The sequence below is a fragment of the Patella vulgata genome, chromosome 5 (assembly GCF_932274485.2).
Source record: "Patella vulgata chromosome 5, xgPatVulg1.2, whole genome shotgun sequence".
NCBI lineage: Eukaryota > Metazoa > Mollusca > Gastropoda > Patellidae > Patella > Patella vulgata.
Window position 1 is genome coordinate 14,256,854 of NC_065883.2, and position 23,766 is coordinate 14,280,619.

Below are 23,766 nucleotides of genomic sequence, written 5' to 3' on the forward strand. Positions count from 1 at the left end.
GTGCTCAATCACCAAATTGAGCACGCAGTGGCGACACCAAACGACGTCATATTGATGGTTGCTAGGTAGAAGTGTCATAATTCTAAGTTTGTTCGATGTTCATGCTAAACATGTAAAGCGTCAATGAAGAAGACATTTTTCGTCTTAATAATAACAAGCCAACAGTGAGGCTGATGTCCCCCGCCGAAATCCCAAAATAAATAGATGACACATATTCATTAATCGCACATTTATTTTTTTCAAAAGTATCAAGCAGTCAAACAAATTATCACCTATACACTAAGTTTGGTCACTCTCTATCATATAGAATCAAAGTTATCTTGTCACAAAGCATCGACCAATGAAATTGCTCAGTTTTAGCTCGAAATGTTAATCATTGAACTCAGTCAAGACATTCACCTAATGAACATCTACATCGAGTTTAAACATTCTACCTTAATTAAAAAAAGCAGAGTTGTTATGTTCAAAAGTCTTGACCAATCAAATTGCTTATCGATCCTTAGCCTAAGCAGAAAATTATCATCAACAAACTTAGTCAAGGTAATGATATAATGAATTTATACTCAGAGTTTTATCACTCTCAAAGCATCAACCAATCAGATTGTTTATCTCTGCTTACCGTAAGCAGACAATGTTTATCACCGAACTCCATCAAGGCATTCACCTAATGAACGGCTACAGCAAGTATGAACATTCTACCTCAATTAGAATTGTGTTGTGTTCCAAAATCTCGACCAATCAAATTGCTTATCGTGTCCCAAAGCATCAACCAATCAAATTGCTTATCTCTGCTTACCCTAGGCAGAAAATCACTGTCTAAAATTGTATGGAAACGTGATAATGTTGTTTGTCCCCCGCCAAAATCCCAAAATAAATAGATGACACATATTAATAATCGCACATTTATTTTTTTCAAAAGTATCAAGCAATCAAACGAATTATCAACTATACACTAAGTTTCATCACCCTCTATCGGATAGAATCAAATTGCTTATCTCTGCTTACCCTAAGTAGAAAATGCCCATTTTCGAACTCCATCAAGGCATTCACCTAATAAACACCAACGCCAAGTGTGAACATTATAGCTCAATTAGAATGAGAGTTATTGTGTTCCAAAGTCTCAAACAATCCAAATGTTTATCGCTCTGCTTACCCGGAGCAGAAAATGCTCATTATCGAACTTAATCAAGGTATTGTTGTAATAACACTATACACCAAATTTCATCACTCTCACTTAATTAGAACTAAAGTTATCGTGTCCCAAAGCATCAACCAATCAAATTGCTTATCTTTGTTTACCCTAAGCCGTAAATGCTTGGGGGTTTTTTTTTTGGGGGGGGGGCACACCCGGCAGTCTACATTAGGTATCTTAGAGCTATGTTCGGCATTTTCGGGGAAGGGGGGAAACCATTTTTTCGCGCCCCACCCCCCTTGCCACCCTGTTACAAAATGACATGTTATGCTCCCTGCCAGCTTGACATGTGAAAGTAATTTGAATATCAAATCCACCTGCCGACCCCTGTAGATCTTGGTAGCATTTCTTATGTCATTATGTAACTTTAACTTGTTGATGGCATGTCTTATCTTACTTCTTTGTCTGATAAACTATACTGAACGTTAACTGATATGAAACATGATACATTATAGCCAGATGCCTATTGAGATTCCTTTGTGTGTAGAAAGGTTTAAAACCCCAGAATGAAACGGCATACGCAGGTCTGGACAACGGCCACGTAATGTAAGTTAGTTAGGAGTTGGCACACTCGTGCCTAGCCGAGCTAGGGCCATGGCTCCCTCAATACAAGTTAGTTATGGAGTCTTTAAGTTTTGTACATAATGTGTTAGAAGAAGCGGAGAATAAAAGTATTTTAAGATGTTAAACTAGTCTTGTCATCCAGAACTTGATTAAAGAACCAATACTGTCACATATAAATTGATGCCGTAGACCAGACCAACGTTTTGAAGTCATAACCACTAGGCGATCAAAGAATTCTCTCTAAGGTAAGTCTTTTTCTAATCCTACCATGGCTACGGTAAATCCTGACATTGTGCTATGTATTATAATTTAGCTGGGAAATCAGCAGTTTATCATCACGCTTTATTACATATCATGGTGTGGTTACTAAATTTAACATACTATTCAAAAAAAGTAGGGGATATTTGATTTTGGGGGCATAATACTAAAATATGCAAATGACTACGAAAAAAGTCACTATAGAACCTAACAGAAGAAACATTTCCAGTTACATGTGACGCCCAAACGCACCAATAGCTACCGCGTGGAATGCAGGTGATGCTTGGGATCATCATGGGGGTCCAACCCAAGATTTGCACGACTCTGACTTTGAATGTTACAGTCATTGTGGCATTGAATTCCAGGGTGGAAACATCAGTTTAATTGTTTTAGTGACCAGAAAACAAATTTTGATATGCGTCGGCTTACCCAAAATGAAAGGTTACGTGCCCTTGGCATGCTACAGATCGGCACAACACAGGCGGTTGTGGCGCGGACGATGAATGTTTCTCAGTCTGTCATAAGCAGGCTATGGTCCAGATACCGTGATACACAATCTGTACAGGACAGACCACGCTCAGGTCGACCAAGGGCGACAACTCAAGCCCAGGATCGATTTATCCGTACCTTGGCCTTGAGAAATCGTGTCATCACAGCAAATCAGATCAGCGCTCGTCTTCAAACAGACACTGGTGTGAGAGTGAGTGGCCAGACGATTCGGAATCGACTAAATAGGGGTCACCTTCGCGCTCGACGTCCTCGCGTGATCCCTTGTTTGAGAGATCATCACATTCAGGCAAGACGTCGTTGGTGTAGGGATCGTCAAAACTGGGATAATCGACGCTGGAGCAATGTGATGTTTTCAGATGAGTCAAGGTTCACTGTTGATTTTTTTGACAGACGTAGGAGGGTGTGGCGTCGTCGAAACCAGCGCTTCCAAGACGTTAACGTCATCAGACATGATCGATTTGGGGGTGGTTCTGTTATGGTGTGGGGAGGCATCACTGTTGCTGGAAGAACGGCTTTACATGTTGTTGCAGGGCGTGTTACAGGCCAGTACTACCGGGACAACATCTTGGCAGTCCATGTTGTGCCGTTCGCACGACGCCATGGCCGCCGTTTCATCTTCCAAGATGACAACGCAAGATGTCACAGGGCCAGGATCGTTACAGGTTACCTCCAACAACAGAACATCACCACATTACCTTGGCCAGCACTGAGTCCCGACCTCTCCCCCATCGAGCATGTCTGGGACATGCTTGGACAGAGGTTACGTCAACGTCAACAACGTCCTGCCAATGTCCAAGAACTTGCTGCTGCGTTGCAACAGGAATGGGACAATCTGGACCAAAATGACCTTAGAGGTCTCATTAGGAGTATGCCACGTCGGATAAATGCTTGTTTGGCAAACAGAGGAGGATTTACCCGTTACTGACTTGGTTGTGATGCTGTGGTAACTTTGCTGTTTGACCCCGGGTATCATTTTACCCTTATAATGGTCAGTCTGTGCCTTACTTAGTCTAACGATCATTTGGAATAAATCGATGAATGTGAACTTCATTTCATTTTGTCATTTGTTTCTTCGTCAGTTTCATTAGGTGACTTTAATAACACTTAAAAATCAAATATCCCCTACTTTTTTTGAATAGTATATATTGCCTTTCACGCTAGTAGTGGAACAGTCCTTAACTATTTGTAGGAAATTGATTTAAACAAAATTGTATATATATTGTTTGTTTTACAAGGGGTCATGTTGTTTTTAAAAGATTATAAATTATAATTGTTTGTTTTTGAACACATATTTTGGCATTTAAAATTAGTATTAACAGGTTAATATCGAAAAGTAAAATGTTTTGTGATTGTTTAACTAGAATTGGGTTAACAGTATCGCAATTTGAAATTTAACCTAATAACATTCACAAAGTATTAACGCGTTTATCTCAAGATTTTTATATACGTGTTTTGTCTATACGTGTATATTACCCCAAGTGTTAATGGGATGGCCCGATATTTACGGGAAAGATTTTATTCGTGTTTAACGTAGTACCCCAAATGTTAATGGGATGACCCGATATGTACGGGGGAGATTTTTATTTTATTTTGTGATACCCCAATAATATAGATTGTTATGTCCCGCTATGTTACGGGAAAAGTTTTTATGTGAAACCCCAGTCAGGTGGGATTGGTTTAACCCCAGGAGAGGGTCGTGCTCAGAATTAAGAGCGAACGTATTGTCTTGTTTTGTGTTGTGTTTCAAAAATTATAGAGATAACCCGTTATTAATTTTGATAAGTTCTTTCAAAATATCTTATTGAAGATTGGTAAAATGTGTTCAGAAAAAAAAACCCCAGAATGAAACGGCATAGGCAGAGAGGTCTGGACAACGGCCACGTAATGTAAGTTAGTTAGGAGTTGGCACACTCGTGCCTAGCCGAGCTAGGACCATGGCTCCCTCTATACAAGTTAGTTATGGAGTCTTTAAGTTTTGTACATAATGTGTTAGAAGAAGCGGAGAATAAAAGTATTTTAAACTAGTCTTGAATATATTATGACTTTTCTTTTATAATACTTTACTCGTTTCTATTGAGTTGTTTAACAACATGTTGAGCCGACGAGAACTCAAAAGAACGACTCAATGTTAAATAACACAATAATAATTTCTATTTTATTGCCAATATTTGAATGAAATATCCCACACTGAGTGTTTTTTCTGTGTTCTATTCAATTCGTTGAAACATATATATAATAAGACATGTCTTGACGTGTATGCATTGGTTACAATACCTTATTCAGTTATTTTAAATAATACAATTCAAGAGATGAAAACATTTCGCTTTTACACTGTAGAGCAAGAAGAATCCAATCACTTAAAAGATATATTTGAAGGTTTTAAAACTTTCTTATTTAGTCGAAAGAGTGACAATGTGTCTCAAACATATCTTTCTCGTGACGGATGTTCTATTTATATTAAATCCAAACTATGCGATATTTTCCAAATTATTGACCAAAAAAATGGTGGTGATACCATTTGGCTGATACTGTGTAAAACAGATTTAAATCTGAAATCAGATATCTTTATTGCCGCGGTATATATTCCACCACAAAACTCCCCAATATGGAACAAAAGACAGTATAATCCTTTTGATGAATTGGAGAATGACATATTACGTTTCAAAAGACAAGGTAAAATTATCTTAGGTGGTGATTTTAATTCCAGAACTCATGTTTTAAATGATGTTTATTTTCCCGATTCTGATAATTGTAGCATACATATGCCATATCCACAGTTGCTTAATGACATACCTGATAATGTATTTTTAGAAGTAAGGAACAACCAAGACCTGAAAATTAATACCTGGGGTAGAGAGCTTATTCAGATTTGTAACAACGCGGACATCTGTATTCTTAATGGCAGGTTTATTGGGAATATTCTTGGTTCGTACACTTGTATAAACTACAGGCTAGTTGTCTAAGCAAATGCTTTTTGTCAATTAAAAATAAAAGACTTATAAACTTCCTTGAAGATAATAATGTCCTAGATGATGCACAGTGCGGATTTCGTAAAAATCATAGAACTGTTGATAACGTCTTTATTTTAAAAACATTGATTAATAAATGTAAGAAGGAAAAAAATAATTTATTCTTATGCTTCGTCAATTTCTCTAAAGCCTTTGATTCAGTTTGGAGAAAGGGCTTGTTGCTAAAAATTACTTCAGCATAATATCAATGGGAAAGTTTTCAGTCTAATTAAATCTCTGTATAACTATACTTCTTATACTGTGAAAACCTTGGATGGTCTTTAAAAAATATATAGAATCGTCCTTGGGTGTGAAACAAGGATGTGTCCTTAGCCCGACCTTATTCAATATATATCTTTTTGACCTGCAAACTTGTTTAAATACATTTAATTTAATTTTGGACAGCCCAGGTCTTGACTCGCATGAAATATCTCATATCCTTTTTGCACTTGATCATGTTCTGTTATCAACATCATCTGTTGGTCTTCAAAATTGTCTTGAATGTCTCAATTCTTTCTTTTTGCACTGATTGGAAACTTAATATTAATTCTGCAAAAACGAAAGTAATGCTTTTTTATAACAATAAGATAAGTCTGAAATACAAATCCCAAGTGAAATTCTTTTTCAACAATCAACTGCTGCAAACTACTACTGATGAATATCTATATTTGGGAGTCTATATAACAAATAACGCATCCTTCAAAAGAGCGAAAAATGAATTAAGTAAAAAAAAAGCTAGGAGGGCATGGTTTGATATCCGTCAGAAAGTGTGCACCAATGATCACCTGCCAACCGAAGTACTCATAAAACTGTATGAAACAAATATCTCTGTATGCCTGTGATGTATGGTGGTCGCAAATAGTAAATACATGTAGCAGAAAAAATGTGAATTTACACAGGTGGGACTATGTGAAGCATAATAAAATCACAATAAAAACTTGCAAATCTATTTTACTACAACCCAAAAAATCTTCAAATATATTATCATTGGCTGAACTAGCTATCTTCCCAATTCAAATTGATATTTACCAACGAATGTTGCTATTTTATAAAAGAATAAATGCACCCGACATAAAACGTACAAATCCGTTACTATCTGCCGCATATGTGGAAGATGTAGAAATAGGCAAATCCAATCCGAAATTATCATGGTCAGCAGCAATATCCTCCCTCATGGACAAGTTCAACTTATCTCCCTTGCAACTTTCAAACTCTAACATTCAAACGGCCATACTATATATAAAACTGAATATATTTCTGGAAATTCGAAATTTAGAACTTATGGCACTGTAAAACCTATTATAGACAATCCAGCCAATTATTTGCTTCATGTACGCAATAAAAACTTCAAGTCTGCTATGACCGCACTACGTGTGAGTTCCCATAACCGAATTTCACTTTTTAATTGAATGTCAGCACTATCAATCTCTTAGGCTAAATATTCTTTCGGTTACTTTCAGTGACAACAATTTGCCCATAACGCTTGAAAATCTATTTGACCCTCCCCCTTCAGTTTCTGTGAGTGTATGTCATTATGTATATAAAGTATTTCAACGTAGAAATCAAACCTCATATTTTATTTTCATTTTTTAACATCTATACATTTTGAAATAATGTTTCTGATATATATTCTCACTTTTAACACGAACCTGTATTATAAATTTAAAATATGTATATTGCTATTTATTCTATAATGTTCCTTATGGTATGCTTATGAATTGTATGTGGCCTACAACGCGTGTTATGATACAATAAAATCTTATCTTGTCAATATTAATATTGATCATCAAATTGTAATCATCAAAACGAAATCTCTTGACATATAACGTAACGTCATCGTCATCATGAGTATGTCATCATAAACACCATCATCTTCGTTAACATGAATATTGTACTAGTACTACTCTACTGTAATCTGAAGATTTGTGTTTATCTGTTAGTGTTATAATGAACGATTTTAAAATATTAATATTTACCTTAACGATAATTGCTTAACGATTAGCACATGGTATTAACGCATCATATTAACGTATTGTATTAAGGTCTTTTATAAAAGTAATGTATTGTATTAACAATTAATGTGTATTCTATGAGAGGAACTTGGTAATAAACGTTAACGAATTTGTGACAAAATCTTCTTTTCTTAAATTGAAACACACCGGTGATTTAATACAGGAAAACGGTGGCAATAAGTACTTATCGTAGATTTATTTCCGTATTATGGTTGTTTTATATTGACAATTTTGTTTTGTTTAAAGATGCCTCCTAGGTACAAACTGTGATTTGATGATATACTATAAACATTCAAAACTAATTTATTTCAAATCCATGGCAAAACATGTTAATTGAAGACAACTTACATACTACCCGAGTATAATTCAACAGAGAGAATAGGTCTACATAAATTGTTTTAATTGCGTTGAGGATCCATATTGAAGCCTTATAAATAAATTCTCTATTTATCCTCTGTCAACTTCTTTTTCCACCGTTTAAATCGTAGTGTCTGCAGTGTGTTGACCTTCCATACTACACGAGCATGATTAATCTTGTAAGAAAACAAAAATACATATGTGTAATTGTACAGTAGATAGCAGTATGATGGAAAATATTTTTACTTTTCAAATTTCTTTCAGATTTCAATACAGTTTAAAAGACTAAATTCTGATTGTTGTCAGACATTGGTAGAAATTAGAAATAGAAAATGAATGGGCCAAAGAAATAATAAGATATCGTCAAGTAAATGGGCGCTGCTTTGATATACATGTAGTAGGGAATCTGGATTTGGAAACGCAATATAATGCATTTTTAGTATTGAGAGTAGCTATTCGTAATGACCAGTTGCCTTCAATTAGTGACGTAATATTTTGAATGGCTTAATATTTATATTAAGACCATAATGATTCACAAATATGTAAAGCCTGTATTCTAATCCATTTAAACAAAAACCAAAGGCTAAGACTGAGTTGTATGGAAAAGATAGTTGGTCTATTTAATATTTTTGAACCACTATAGTTGGTAAGATGCGTTTTATTGAATTGATGTTATCATGGGCGTCACACATGGAGGGGAGGGGTCTGAATATACTTGGACCCCCCCCCCCTCCCCACAATTTTCTAACTCCTATTTAAGTATTAAATAGACATGATCAAATGTAGATTAAATATAAACAGAATTAGTAAAAAGAAAGATTGAGCTTCATTGTCTCGTTAAAGGGCATATGGATCTAATTTTTCAAATCTTAATGAAATAGACGAAAATAGTTCAAAAAGCAATGTAATATGAATTAATATGTAATATGTAATATGAATGCATGTAAAGTGATTTATATTTAATTTTCGAAAACTATACTATTCAAAAAAAGTAGGGGATATTTGATTTTGGGGGCATAATACTAAAATATGCAAATGACTACGAAAAAAGTCACTATAGAACCTAACAGAAGAAACATTTCCAGTTACATGTGACGCCCAAACGCACCAATAGCTACCGCATGGAATGCAGGTGATGCTTGGGATCATCATGGGGGTCCAACCCAAGATTTGCACGACTCTGACTTTGAATGTTACAGTCATTGTGGCATTGAATTCCAGGGTGGAAACATCAGTTTAATTGTTTTAGTGACCAGAAAACAAATTTTGATATGCGTCGGCTTACCCAAAATGAAAGGTTACGTGCCCTTGGCATGCTACAGATCGGCACAACACAGGCGGTTGTGGCGCGGACGATGAATGTTTCTCAGTCTGTCATAAGCAGGCTATGGTCCAGATACCGTGATACACAATCTGTACAGGACAGACCACGCTCAGGTCGACCAAGGGCGACAACTCAAGCCCAGGATCGATTTATCCGTACCTTGGCCTTGAGAAATCGTGTCATCACAGCAAATCAGATCAGCGCTCGTCTTCAAACAGACACTGGTGTGAGAGTGAGTGGCCAGACGATTCGGAATCGACTGCATAGGGGTCACCTTCGCGCCCGACGTCCTCGCGTGATCCCTTGTTTGAGAGATCATCACATTCAGGCAAGACGTCGTTGGTGTAGGGATCGTCAACACTGGGATAATCGACGCTGGAGCAATGTGATGTTTTCAGATGAGTCAAGGTTCACTGTTGATTTTTTGGACAGACGTAGGAGGGTGTGGCGTCGTCGAAACGAGCGCTTCCAAGACGTTAACGTCATCAGACATGATCGATTTGGGGGTGGTTCTGTTATGGTGTGGGGAGGCATCACTGTTGCTGGAAGAACGGCTTTACATGTTGTTGCAGGGCGTGTTACAGGCCAGTACTACCGGGACAACATCTTGGCAGTCCATGTTGTGCCGTTCGCACGACGTCATGGCCGCCGTTTCATCTTCCAAGATGACAACGCAAGATGTCACAGGGCCAGGATCGTTACAGGTTACCTCCAACAACAGAACATCACCACATTACCTTGGCCAGCACTGAGTCCCGACCTCTCCCCCATCGAGCATGTCTGGGACATGCTTGGACAGAGGTTACGTCAACGTCAACAACGTCCTGCCAATGTCCAAGAACTTGCTGCTGCGTTGCAACAGGAATGGGACAATCTGGACCAAAATGACCTTAGACGTCTCATTAGGAGTATGCCACGTCGGATCAATGCTTGTTTGGCAAACAGAGGAGGATTTACCCGTTACTGACTTGGTTGTGATGCTGTGGTAACTTTGCTGTTTGACCTGGGGTATCATTTTACCCTTATAATGGTCAGTCTGTGCCTTACTTAGTCTAACGATCATTTGGAATAAATCGATGAATGTGAACTTCATTTCATTTTGTCATTTGTTTCTTCGTCAGTTTCATTAGGTGACTTTAATAACACTTAAAAATCAAATATCCCCTACTTTTTTTGAATAGTATATATTGAAATTTCTAATCAATTATGTTCGATGAAACACGTGAACAGTTCAAATTTGCGCCTGCTTAATCGATTCCACACGCTTTTTCGTTATTATTTTGTCTTCTGTGAATCAACATTTAATAATTACTACCACATTGTTTTGTAGAATATGTTTTTATTTGTTCATTACAAAGTGGCACCCGAAACCATAGAATACACTACTTGCGTACGGATTATAAAATGTTAATTGTATCTTAAATACTGGATATTAGGATCCTATACTTTCACGGCAAGATAACACCAATATTTATTGAAATTGACCAATATTGAATTCTAACTCGTGTTTTGAATTTTGAATATTATGGAAAATATTAAGTTAGAGATTTAGTGACTTTCATTTGCTTTTGAAATGCAATGAAATGGGGTTTAACGTCCTACTTTTCTGCTCAAACAGGGCTAATGAAGATGGCCATTCACCATGCAAAGTGCTATGAGGGTAATTTTGCCCGGACACCAGTGCTACTGTCTACTCTTGTATGGAATTCCAACTGTCTGGTGTTCATGTAAGTGTTTGCCAGTAAGTACACGGGACCTCGTGTTTTCTTCCTTTCCAAATGACTCCACATTATCCCTTGCCAGGCCCTTCGTCCTTTCTCGGTCAACACAGGGACCAAACACAGGACCTCCATGTTAGCGAGCCAACATCTCATACTCAATCAGACATATACATGAATTGTATGTAATTTGCCATTTTCTATGATATTTATGTTTCATTTATTTTTTAACAGCCTGTAATCCTGGTGCTTGTATATTATGCAATAAATGTTTCATTTATGTACAAAAGTTTCATTTTATGTTTGTTTTTTAATGAGAAAAGGGTTCTATATCAATTTATAACTTCTGCAATAGTGCATATTTCTTAGCGAACCAATATCTTACACTCACTTAGCCACTGTGACTGTGAAAATATTTTGTATATATTATTTAATATTTTACCATTTTCTCTAAAGTTTATGTTTCACTAGAAGAATGCCCAGCTTCGCTTGGGGGTCATAACCCCGAAACCGGAAGTGGTAGACTATCGCCACCTGGCCTATGTTACTCCCCGGTCCGAGCTACCCCTATACCCCAAATTTCAGACTCGGGGCAGACCTAGTGTAGCCGCCAACCCCGAACAGACAGACAGACAAACAGACAGACACTCGACAGTCACAAATAGTAGTATAGATTTGTTATTTAATAACCCGTATTCCCTGGTGCTTGTACATTATTCCATGGGTGCTCTTTTATGCACGACTTTCATTTTATATTTGTTTTTAAATCAGGAGAAGGTTCTATATCAATTTATAAATTCTAGAATAGTGCATATTTCTTTGGTTAGTTCTGTGTATGTTAGTTATTTTTAGATGCCTCACAAACTACTTGTAATATGACTTTAAACCCTGTAAATATGTTGTAAAAGTCTATGGTATTGCATTCTGTCATTCTATAACACAATTGTATATTAGTATTGATTTGGCAGTATTATTTATGTTGTCCTATCATTTAATGAATAAATAATAATTTATCAAACAAATTTATTGTTATGTCATTTATCAAACATTACAGTTTAAACAGAACAAAAGGAAAGGGTGCTGCATGCCAAATGTTGCTATCTAAACTTGATATAAATTGGGAAAATTCAAAATAAGTTTGTATGAAATAATACAAGTTTCATAAATTTTAACACAGGTTTCATAAATTTCAACATAAGTTTCATAAATTTCAAGACAGGTTTGCGTTGTTTCAAACACAAGGTTTTTTTTTCAGTGTATAAGGTTCTGATTATAAATGAAATAAAATGGGGTTTACCGTCATACTGTTCTGCTCCGAACTGAGCTAATGAGAGAGAAATGGGGTTTAACGTCCACTCGACTCAAACTAGGTCATTTCGGGACTAACATATGGTTTAATTTTATTTCAATAATTTGCTTGCGCGTATAGGGGTCCTTCGCAGTGGGAGGAAACCGGAGGACCCGGAGAAAACCTACGAGGTTGGACAGGTGCCCTTGCTCCTTGTCACTTACAACCGGGGATTCGAAACCACGCCAGTTGACTAAAAAATGACAGGCTTTATGATACAGCGCGCACGTGCTAACCATTCGGTCACCCCCCCCCCCCCCCCGAGCTAATGAAGACGGGCATACGCCATACAGTGTGCTATGAGGAAAATTTTGCACGGACAGCGGCACTACGGCCTACACTTATATCGAATTCCAACTGTCAAGGGATATTTTACGTGCACGCCAATGTGTACACGGGATCTCGGTTTTTTGACCCATCCGAACAAAGAAGGGGGGGGGCAGAAAATCTGGGATCGAAACCCGACCTACAGACTAGCGAGCCAGCATCTTACCCACTTGGCCAACGTGACCCCCGCACTGATTATAAGGTTTGGGGTTTTCTTTATGAATTAATAATAAAAGGGAGAATAATTTTCTAATCGATCGGTTACAATTTAAAGGATTTTCGATAATCGCTCAAGCTACACAATAATGTTATAAATTTCCTTACCTGATTATTAACGCCTGTATAATAATCCTTCAAAACATACATTATTAAAAGGACTAGTGCAACTGCAATCACTACCTTATTTACCTTATCATTCATTTTACTGTCGAGTTATTGCTAGTTAAAATAACTTATTCCCGACCAAAGAGCTATAAAGCTCAGTATAATGTGTACAGGGATGTATTAATGATGTGACAGGTCGGGTAAGAATGATTGATATAATTCTTGGCTCACACAAATTTTACAATACGTGAAGGGGCGGTTACAAAGAGTTGCCCCTCCCCCTTTCCTTTGTCTACTGACATTTTTATAGGTCTTCACGCAATATGTCGCCTTTTGGGCTTAACCAGGCATGTTTATATATTATATACATCTCGATGGGAGTATCGCTGTTTACAATATTACCTAGCAAACACAGTGGCTCAGTCAGTAAGATTCCTTAATCGGTACTAATCAGCGAGGTTTCCCCTTGTTAGATTGGCAACTATCGTGGTTGGTGCATAACAGTAGGACAGGCATACGTCATACAGTGTCCTGAGGGAAATTTTGCCCAGACAGCGGCGCTACGGCCTACTCTTATATCAAATTCCAGCTGACAATGGATCTTTTACGTGCGCGTCAATGTGTACACGGAACCTCGGTTTTTCGTCACACCCGAACGACTATACGATGTCGCTTGCCAGGTCATCCCGATATGAATTTTCTCGGTCAACACAGGGATCGAACACGGAACACCCACCGATCCACCGTGGCTTCCAATAGTGGTTGGTAAGATCAACTTCTCTTATGATACAACATGCGCAAATAAAATGATGTTAAAGTCGTTTTACGGGCAGGTGTTGGAAATTCCTAACATAAATCAATAACATAAATCACTGTCTAAAATTGTATGGAAACGTGATAATGTTGTTTGTCCCCCGCCAAAATCCCAAAATAAATAGATGACACATATTAATAATCGCACATTTTTTTTTTTTCAAAAGTATCAAGCAATCAAACGAATTATCAACTATACACTAAGTTTCATCACCCTCTATCGGATAGAATCAAATTGCTTATCTCTGCTTACCCTAAGTAGAAAATGCCCATTTTCGAACTCCATCAAGGCATTCACCTAATGAACACCTACACCATGTTTGAACGTTCTAGCTCAATTAGAAAGAGAGTTATTGTGTTCCAAAGTCTTGACCAATCAAATTGCATATCGCTCTGCTTGCCCTGAGTAGAGAATGCTTATTATCGAGCTTAGTCAAGGTAATGATGAAATGAAACTATACGCCAAGTTTCATCACTCTCACTTAATTAGAACTAAAGTTATTATGTCCCAAAGCATCAACCAATCAAATTTCTTATCTCTGCTTACCCTAAGCAGAAAATGTTCATCTTCGAACTCAATCAAGGCATTGGCCTAATAAACACCTACACCAAGTTTGAACATTCGAGCTCAATTAGCCCGTCTTCATTAGCCCAGGTTAGGAGCAGAACAGTAGGACGTTAAACTCCATTTCATTTCATTTCATTTCAGAGCTCAATTAGAAAGACAGTTATTGTGTACCAAAAAGTGTGACAGGCGGATGAACCCATTACAATAATAGGAAAAGTACGGGGGATAAGGGGTCACCTTGCTTAACGCCTGTGTAACTTTTGAATCTCTCTGATTGAGTGTTTTTGAATCTGATTAAATTATTTACTTGGTTATATATAGAAGATATTATTATGATGAACTTAGCGACAACACCTATTGAGTCAATTTTCAATAGTAGTAACGGTCTATTGACTTTATCAAACGCCTTACTTAAATCGAGAAAGGCGCAGAATAATTTATGTTGATTGTCTAAAGAATGATGTATAAGGCCACAAAGAATAAAACGTGCATCGACAGTACCGTTACCCCCTCTAAAGCCAAATTGAGTATCATCTATTATCTCATTAGTTTTGCACCAATTGTATAACCTATGGTTTAGAATAGTGGAAAATAGTTTTGAAAATATAGACATAATGAATATGCCTCTAAAATTTTCGCGTGGGTTCAAGTCGCCCTTTTTTGGAACGGGTATTAGTAAGCAATCGTGCCAACATTTAGGATTGCACCCACATAGACGCAGTTAAATATTTTTACCAACTGGGGGGAAATTAAATCAACGCATTCTATAAACAAAACCCGCTACATATTTGATCGATACCGCTACATTTATAACGTTTTAGTTTCTTAGCAACCCTGATTTCTTCTTCATTATTGGTGGATCTAAAGTTTCACATGCCTTATTATTGATTAAATTAGGAAACGTTTCTGTATCAAGAGTAGGCCTATGGCCGTAGATATTTTTAAAGTGCTCAAAAAAGTCTAGACAGTTAAGTTTTGTGTTAAGTTTTATATTATTATTACCCTTTATGACGTTCCAAAATTTCTTAGGATTGTTCTTTGACAATACACACAAACGGTACCCCACCGTCTTACTGAATTTATATAGTAGTAAGGATTCTTATATTGCGCTAAATTCCAGAACTAAGTTCATCTGTATGAACTGTCAAACAGATAGGTCTTTAAATGTGATTTAAACATTGTTAGTGAGGGGGCAGATTTGAGAGATACGGGTAGTGAATTCCACTTGATTGCAGCTGCAACTTCCAAGGTCTTGAATCCGAATGATTTCAATTTCCATGTAGGCACAACTAAGTTAAGTTGAGACTGAGATCTAAGATTTCTTGGTGGTTGGTAAAGTTTGAAAATATCATTCAATTAAGCAGGACCAGTTCCATGATGTAGATGGGATATGATAACAAGCTTTATCAGCTTATATACAATTAAACGCTTCATTAAATTTGCAACTGGCAATCATAATATTATGAAGACATAACTGAGGTATGTGTAGAATAAAACCGTTCAGTTTAGATGATAATTCAAACGGTTTGTGAGGAATTTTACTTTGATGTCTCTACGAACTCATTGATTTGATAACTGATGACACTTATTTTCAAGAGCTTTCCCGTCTTAGAATCTTTTTATTGTTGTTATAATGTATGTATTATTTGTACTTTTAATTGTAACATTGTAAAGCACCCCTGAACACCAATATGAAAGCGGGAATATCTAAATTTTGTAATAATAATAATAACAATAATAGATAGACAGGGGGTGCCCAACCGCGTGGGTTTTCTCACACTGCTAAAGACCCTATACGCGCAAGCGAATTATTAATATAAAATTGAACCATATTAGTCCCGAAATGACCTGGTTTGTGTCGAGTCGATGTTACTCCCCCCTCTCTCTCTCTCTCTCTCTCTCTCCCTCTCTCTCACTCTCTTTCTCTCTCTCTCTCAGCAAGTTTTATAGCAGAAGACAATCCAAATTGTGACTTGAACCCTGCTTTTACTGATAGTTATGAAAGAACTAAAGGGGTTCAAAATCGCAAAAACAAATTTCAGCGCTCTCAAGACCCCCAGGCTCAAACTAAACGGACAAAACTATAAACCCAAACGACGAGTGTTAATTAAGCTAAAAATTAAATTAGTCACCGCTAAAGGAAATGGAGTAGGGTTAACGTCCTACTGTTCGGCTTCGACTGGGCCAATGAAGACGGGCATACTCAACACAGTGTGCTATGAGGGAAATTGTGCCCGGACAGCGACACTACGACCTACTCTTATTTTGAATTCCAACGTTCTACTCACTAAGCCACTGATAATCGTTGATTCGGTTGACGGCTTACCAGATCATCCATATGATAATAATCCTTATGGCGATGGATTTATATAAGTTTCGGCTTGTTTTAAAATCCGGTATGTCAATATTGTATTTTATTACATACTCATATCACACCCCAAATGAAATAGATGTATTGTTAAACCTGGCATGTTGACTTTCTCCTTTTGAAACGTCGTGTAATGTGACATCTTCCTTAGTTACCGAGCTGAAATTTGTACATTTTAGTAACTACGGAAGCCAATATTAAATGCTCTGCTAAAATGTCTTTTCTCTCCACTACTTTTCCTTTTCTATCTTAATGATTTTGCTGATTTTATGAATGCTAACTCTGTTGACCCTGTGTTCATAGGGACTTTAATCATTTCGTGTTTCATGTATGCAGACGACACTACATTATTATCCAAATCATGGCATGGTCTTCAGAATTAGCTGAATAAGTTGTTTGAATATTGTTCTGTTTGGAACCTAACTGTAAATGTCGACAAAACAAAAATTGTTGTATTTGAAAAGGGTAATCAGCTTGGCTTATCTAATTACAACTTTGTATATAATGATAGTGTTGTGGAATGTGTACGCTCCTTCAAGTATTTGGGAGTCACATTCTCCTCTGATGGCAAATGGGAAATTCATCAGGAATTAGTGGCAAAAGCAGGGTCAAAAGCCCTGTATAGCCTTTATAATATTTTTGATCAAGTTAATGTTAACGTCAGACAGCAGTTGTTTTTATTTGATTGTTATGTAGAATCCATTCTTTCGTATTCATCCGCAGTTTGGGGTCTTAATAGATCCCAAGATATCGAGAGATTACACTTGCAATTCTGTAAACGAGTTCTTGCTCTTCGTAAATCTAGACCAACTCCAGTTCTTTATGGTGAGCTGGGTAGGCCCCCTTTAAAAGTCCGTCGACTACAAGAAATTATTAAATATTGGTGCCATGTCATTAAAGACCACGACTCGCTTGTTTATAAAGTATATTCTGATCTGTGCAGTTGTTCCGGATTTTCAACTAAACGAAAAAATGTGTATAACTGGGCTCATCAAGTTAAATCATTACTCGATAATCTAGGTTTATCAGTTGTGTCGTTTACCCAAACCTGGTCCTATAATGCTTCGTATACGTGATCAATATATACAATCCTGGGAGGGGAGCCGTAGAAACTTATCTAAACTAAAGTATTATAACCTATTTAAAAATGAATTCTGTTTTGAAAACTATTTAAATTATTGTATACCAAAGCAGACTTAGGTGTACTTCACATGACCTATTTATTGAGAAAGGTCGATATTATAAAATGTTAGCCCAAAATAGAATATGTGAATTATGCCATGAGTCTGTAGAAGATGAATTTCACTTTACACTTTGTTGCAAATCTTTAAACCACTTAAGAACAAAATATATCCCCAAATTTTATTCACTTCGCCCAACTGTTTATAAATTTAATGAATTACTGTCTACAAATAATGGAAATCTTCAAGTTAAATTATGTAAATATGTTTTTGAAGACTTCAAACTTCGCAAATCATTACACTAACTGAGCTGATACTTCTATATAATTTCATGTTTTGTTTATTTTTTGGGTTTTTTTTTATGTTATATGTGTTACCATTGTTGTACTGTGTTTAAAACCCTATGCGAATAAAAAAACTTGAAACTGGATTATAATATGTAAAAAGTACAATATATAAAGTCATAGATCCGGTAATAATAAAGTCAAAATACCTCTAAGGCCAAAAGTAAAAGTAAAACGTCAAATGCAATGTGTCAAATGATAAATGTTTTATTGGAAAATGCTGGGGGGGGGGGGGGTTATTGGGGGAGGTCGCGCCAACATTTTACATTTCACTCATTTCATTTTACATTTGCTCTCTGCCGCATCTCATTTGTTCTTCACGTTTTCTACAGAGCGTCTAACGCACAGCACTATCTTTGATATACAAATGTAGGATATCAAGTAACTAATTAACTGGCACACTATAAGCCAGCACACTATAATTAGTTTTACTTAACCTTTACAAACGATGAAATTTGGATGGTACTAAACTCTATTACTATGATTACAAAGGAGGGGGGGTGTATGGAATATCAAAATATGGGCCTTAATACGAAAAGCGCATTCATTTTTTTTTCTTTGTGTGTGTGTGTGTATACATGTAAATAATTGTCTGGTACATTCCTATTTTCGAGTTGTAACAACACGAGTGACCATGAAACAACTTAAAATACAGACACTCGCACGTGCTTTGCAATGAAATATGCCACACGGGTCCAAAATTTTAACTAGTATAAATAATGTACACTTGGCGCATTGTCGTACCATTATTTGAAATAATGATACACCAATATCAAAGGATGACGTCACATCTGTATTTTAACCTCTATTAAGTGACTGTGAATTCTAATTTGTGTTTTTAATTTTTCGAATATTATGGAAAATATTGAGTTAGAGGTTTAGTTCCTTTAAGGAAACTTGCGACTATGCAAGGTAAAATCTAACGACGCCTATCTAAGAACTATTTTTTGTTACGTTTTCCTAATCAGACAACCTACGACCATACCACAATGTCAGGCGGAGAACAGAGACTCATATCAAGCTGCGTCGTACAGGCGAGCTACATGACATGATGAAGATCACAGACTTAGCCGAAGTTTGCCGAAAGGTGCTCGAGAAAAATAGAAATTGTTTTTCCAAAATCAAAATTATAAATCATTTTTCAAAGTTATGAGTTCAATCTCGAGATTGCACAAGCCAATTGTTTCATGCATGGACATTTTTTAATCCATAAATTATAGTAAATGGCCTAGCGTCATTCTATACATACCATGCTAGTAATATCATCTATCTATATATATATATATTTGAGACTGTCGTTTGTCTGTCTGTCTGTTCGGGGTTGGCGGCTACACTAGGTCTGCCCCGAGTCTGAAATTTGGGGTATAGGGGTAACTCTGACCGGGGAGTAACATAAGCCAAGTGGCGTTAGTCTACCACTTCCGGTTTCGGAGTTATGACCCCCGAGCGAAGTCTGTCTGTTCGGGGTTGGCGGCTACACCTGCCCCGAGTCTGAAATTTCGGGTATAGGGGTAGCTCGGACCGGGGAGTAACATAGGCCAGGTAGCGTTAGTCTACCACTTCCGGTTTCGGAGTTATGACCCCCGAGCGAAGCCGGTCTGTTGGGGGTTGGCTGCTACACTAGGTCTGTCCCGAGTCTGAAATTTGGGGTATAGGGGTAGCTCGGACCAGGGAGTAACATAGGCCAGGTGGCGTTAGTCTACCACTTCCGGTTTCGGAATTATGACCCCCGAGCAAAGTCTGTCTGTTCGGGGTTGGCGGCTACACTAGGTCTACCCTGAGTCTGAAATTTGGGGTATAGGGGTAGCTCGGACCGAGGAGTAACATAGGCCAGGTGGCGTTAGTCTACCACTTCCGGTTTCGGAGTTATGACCCCCGAGCGAAGCCGGTCTGTTCGGGGTTGGCGGCTACACTAGGTCTGCCCCGAGTCTGAAATTTGGGGTATAGGGGTAGCTCGGAGCGGGGAGTAACATAGGCCAGGTGGTGTTAGTCTACCACTTCCGGTTTCGGAGTTATGACCCCCGAGCGAAGCCGGGTATCTTGCTAGTTATTAATATTTTTTAAAACATATTTTAGAGAATAATACGATGGTGAACGCCAGCAAGACGGGCACCCAATATGGCCAATATGAGGCATGGTCTTAAAATCAATGACGTGTACAATTACTGTCATTTTCACACGACACTTTGATGTGAAATGTTAAGCATTATCCTACTTCTCAAAACTTTTCCCAGGTTAGCTCATGGCCCACTATTCATTTACGATTGCTATTCCTAGCGCACTAACCCTTGAATGTCTATCATATTGGCGCAATCTTTGATAGTTTTATGCTTATGGGAGCTCAAGTAACTAATATTTGTAAATTGTGCTATTTTAATATTATAAGTCACTTCGTTAATTCTCTGGTCACTTCTAGATTAGATAACTTTAGTTCACTTTTAGTTGGTTTACCTATAAAGCTTATAGATGAATTACAAAAAGTAGAGAATACTGCAGATAGACTTGTAACTTTAACTAAGAAATGCGATTACATAACCCCTGTTTTATATAATTTGTATTGGTTACCTGTTAAATATCGAATTGATTTTAAGATCTCATTACCTACTTTTAAATGTTTAAATAATTTAGCTCCTGTTTACCTCTCAGATATGGCCCAAAACTGTTTAACTAGTCTCTAATAGTCAGTGCTATTTTAGTTTTTCAAGCACCTGTTTTATGGAATAATCTACCATTTAGTTTAAGATGTTGTACATCTCTATATTCTTTTAAAAAACAACTTAAAACATATTTTATTTAATCAGGCTTTTAACTGACTGTATACAACTGTTAACATGTCCATAATCTTATTGTTTCTTTATGATTATATTGTCACTTAGTAAAGTGCCCCTGAAAGGGCGAACTATACATATGCTAGGATAATAATAATAATAATAATAATAATATCATTTACAGAAAGCACTCTGTGGCATTGAAAGAATTTTTGGATATATCTGATGAAGACCTTGATACAAAGATCATCACTCTTCTCCAAAGCAATCGTCGATGTGGAGCAAATTCAGTGAGAACTCATTTACAGAATATTAGAACTTGGCTCCCAAGAGAGAGGGGGTTCGGGTAGCATGAGACGTGTAGTTCCAGCAGCTAGGCGTTGTTCACATAGAGTAATAAAGAGTAGGACGTACAGAGTGCATGGACCAAATTCACTTTGGCACATCGATGGTAATCACAAGTTAATAAGGTTTGTTTTAAAAATGTTCTAATCATTTTCTGCGAATTTGAACATTTCTTTTCACCGACACCTTAAGGGGAAGTATCCCAAACCAAAAAGTAAGTGATGGTCCTACCAGAAAATCTAAAATCTGGAAAGGACTAACAGCATAAACAACTGTAGCCTAGCTCCAAATAAAATGAAATGGGGTTTAACGCCCTGCTGTTCTGCTCTAACAGGCTTAACGAACAACACGGTTAACGAAGACGAGCAGCTGCACTACTACGGCCTACTCTTATATCGAATTCCAACTGCCAAAGGACCTTTTACGTGTACGTGACCCATTCGAACGACTACAGGTCTAATGAAGACGGGCATACGCCATATAGTGTGCTACGAGGAAAGTTTTGCTCGGAAAGCGGCGCTACGACCTACTCTTATAATGAATTCCAACTGCCAAATGACCTTTTACTTGTAGTCAAACGACTATACGTTGTACTTTGTCAGACCCTTTGTCTTGCACCACTGACAAAGCGGAACAACGCCGGAAAATCTGGATGCATTTTCTCGGGTAGTGCTGGGATCGAACACCCTAGCCTTACCCGCCTAGTCACGTGGCTCCCAGCTTGGCTCCAACAGTCATCCTGCAAAGTTGGAATGAAGTTGTGCATGAAACAACGAAATGATGACAGGTATATCTACGAACAATATGGCCTTAGCTCCTTCAGCAACTTGTTTATTATTTTACAGATGGTGGATTGTGGTGCATGGTGCTGTTGATGGCCTCCACAAACAACCGAGCATCAACAGTTTTGTAGCAGTAAACCAGTATGGTGTGCCCCCGCGTATTCGTGTAGATAAAGGAGGAGAAACTGAATCCATTTGCCAACTGATGGACGATAGAAAAGGAACTAATCAATGCAGTGCAATTCGTGGACGAAGCTTTCACAATCAGCGTATTGAAAGGTTATGCTTAGAGGAGTGGAATAACACCGTAAATGTGTTTTACGATATCGTCCCTGCATTTGACAGGGATTTAGTTCTGAACCCTAACGGTGAAGAACAGATCTTCACTATGTATATCATCCACGGATTCAGAAATCATTGGATACATTCATCAGGCAGCATAATCACCACAGTTATTTGCCTCTCGGTCAATGGAACTACATTGATTAACACATACAGCAATTAGAGATATATTTGTCAATGTCGCGATGCTGTGGAGGGGGGGGGGACGAGAGACTCAAGCTGAAAGTGATGTGGACGATACTGTCTTAACTATTGTTAATGTTCCAGATATCAGAAATCCCCTATCAGATGATGATCTTCTGGAGCTGACAACCCTTTCTAATCTTGATGCTGAAGACCCGGGCCCTGTTTCACGAAATTTTAACTAAAGATAAAATCCAAATTTTAGTAGATACAAGGCGATTAGGGGCGGAGCATAGTTACAAACCTGTATTTTGCGAAACGGAACGACCAACCCGACAAGAATACCCCAAACTGTAATTTGTAGAACAGGATCAAACGGAACAACCTCGTCTATTTTGGTGATTTTAAAAACTTGAAAAATAATATTTTTCGGTCAATACTAGAACAGTTATCATCGAAATTTAGTCGTATTTTGTCGTCCCCCCCCCCGTCCGTCCGTATGTTGTTACTCTTAATCAGATTTTAGTCTACTGTGTTTCATTACTGACACAAAAAAAAGATATATGCGAAAAATTGTATTTACTGTCCGGTTGACTTCGCTACTGTGGTCGTATGTTTCGTTGCCTTTCAAATTAAAGTTGCTTTTATAAACATGTGTAGCTTGTTCCGTAAGGATGCGTTTGTCCCGTTCACAGAATTGTTTCAATGAAAATACGAACCTGACATAGGATTATTTTTCTGTTTTCTAAAAGGATGTACCATACTCATGAATATACCTTTATATAGTGGGTTTTCAAAGTATATAAATAATTCTTAAAGATACATTATGGGAGATAAGATAAAGAGATGGCAGTTCTCGCTATAATAGTTAAAAACTAGATAGTGTAAAGGTAATTTGCTGAAAATTTCAGTCAAATTGATCCACTATGAGCCGAGAAAGAAGCGGGTGAAATTTTTGCATAGTCTCGGTCATCATTACTAAAATCATTAATATAAAAAACATAGTCTCGATTATCCACTTTTTTAATTTAATTATCAATAGCCGTTAGCGGCATATAGGAATCTAATCCAGCCAACATCGAAGGCTAGTCCTAACATCGAGAGTTTATTATGGTCTGGATAAGTTAATTAATGTCTAATTGATAATTTAGATAACATTTCAGGCCTAAAGAAAGACTTGTAATAAGCAG

At 37.3% G+C, this 23,766-nt stretch overlaps 1 protein-coding gene and 1 long non-coding RNA gene across 2 annotated transcripts in view; one reads left to right on the forward strand and one right to left on the reverse strand.

The window, feature by feature from the left end:
- Positions 1–13,133, reverse strand: part of LOC126820836 (uncharacterized) — a 56,455-nt gene extending 43,322 nt beyond the window's left edge. Inside the window, exon 1 of the mRNA XM_056100751.1 lies at positions 12,943–13,133. Coding sequence (XP_055956726.1) covers positions 12,943–13,038 — 96 coding nt within the window. The 5' untranslated portion in view covers positions 13,039–13,133. The remainder of the gene's footprint in view (positions 1–12,942) is intronic.
- Positions 1,713–22,476, forward strand: LOC130012811 (uncharacterized). Its single transcript, XR_008788039.1, has 3 exons — positions 1,713–2,001; positions 21,169–21,454; positions 22,175–22,476. It is a non-coding gene; the product is annotated as an uncharacterized LOC130012811 (long non-coding RNA).
- Positions 22,477–23,766: the final 1,290 nt, after the last annotated feature.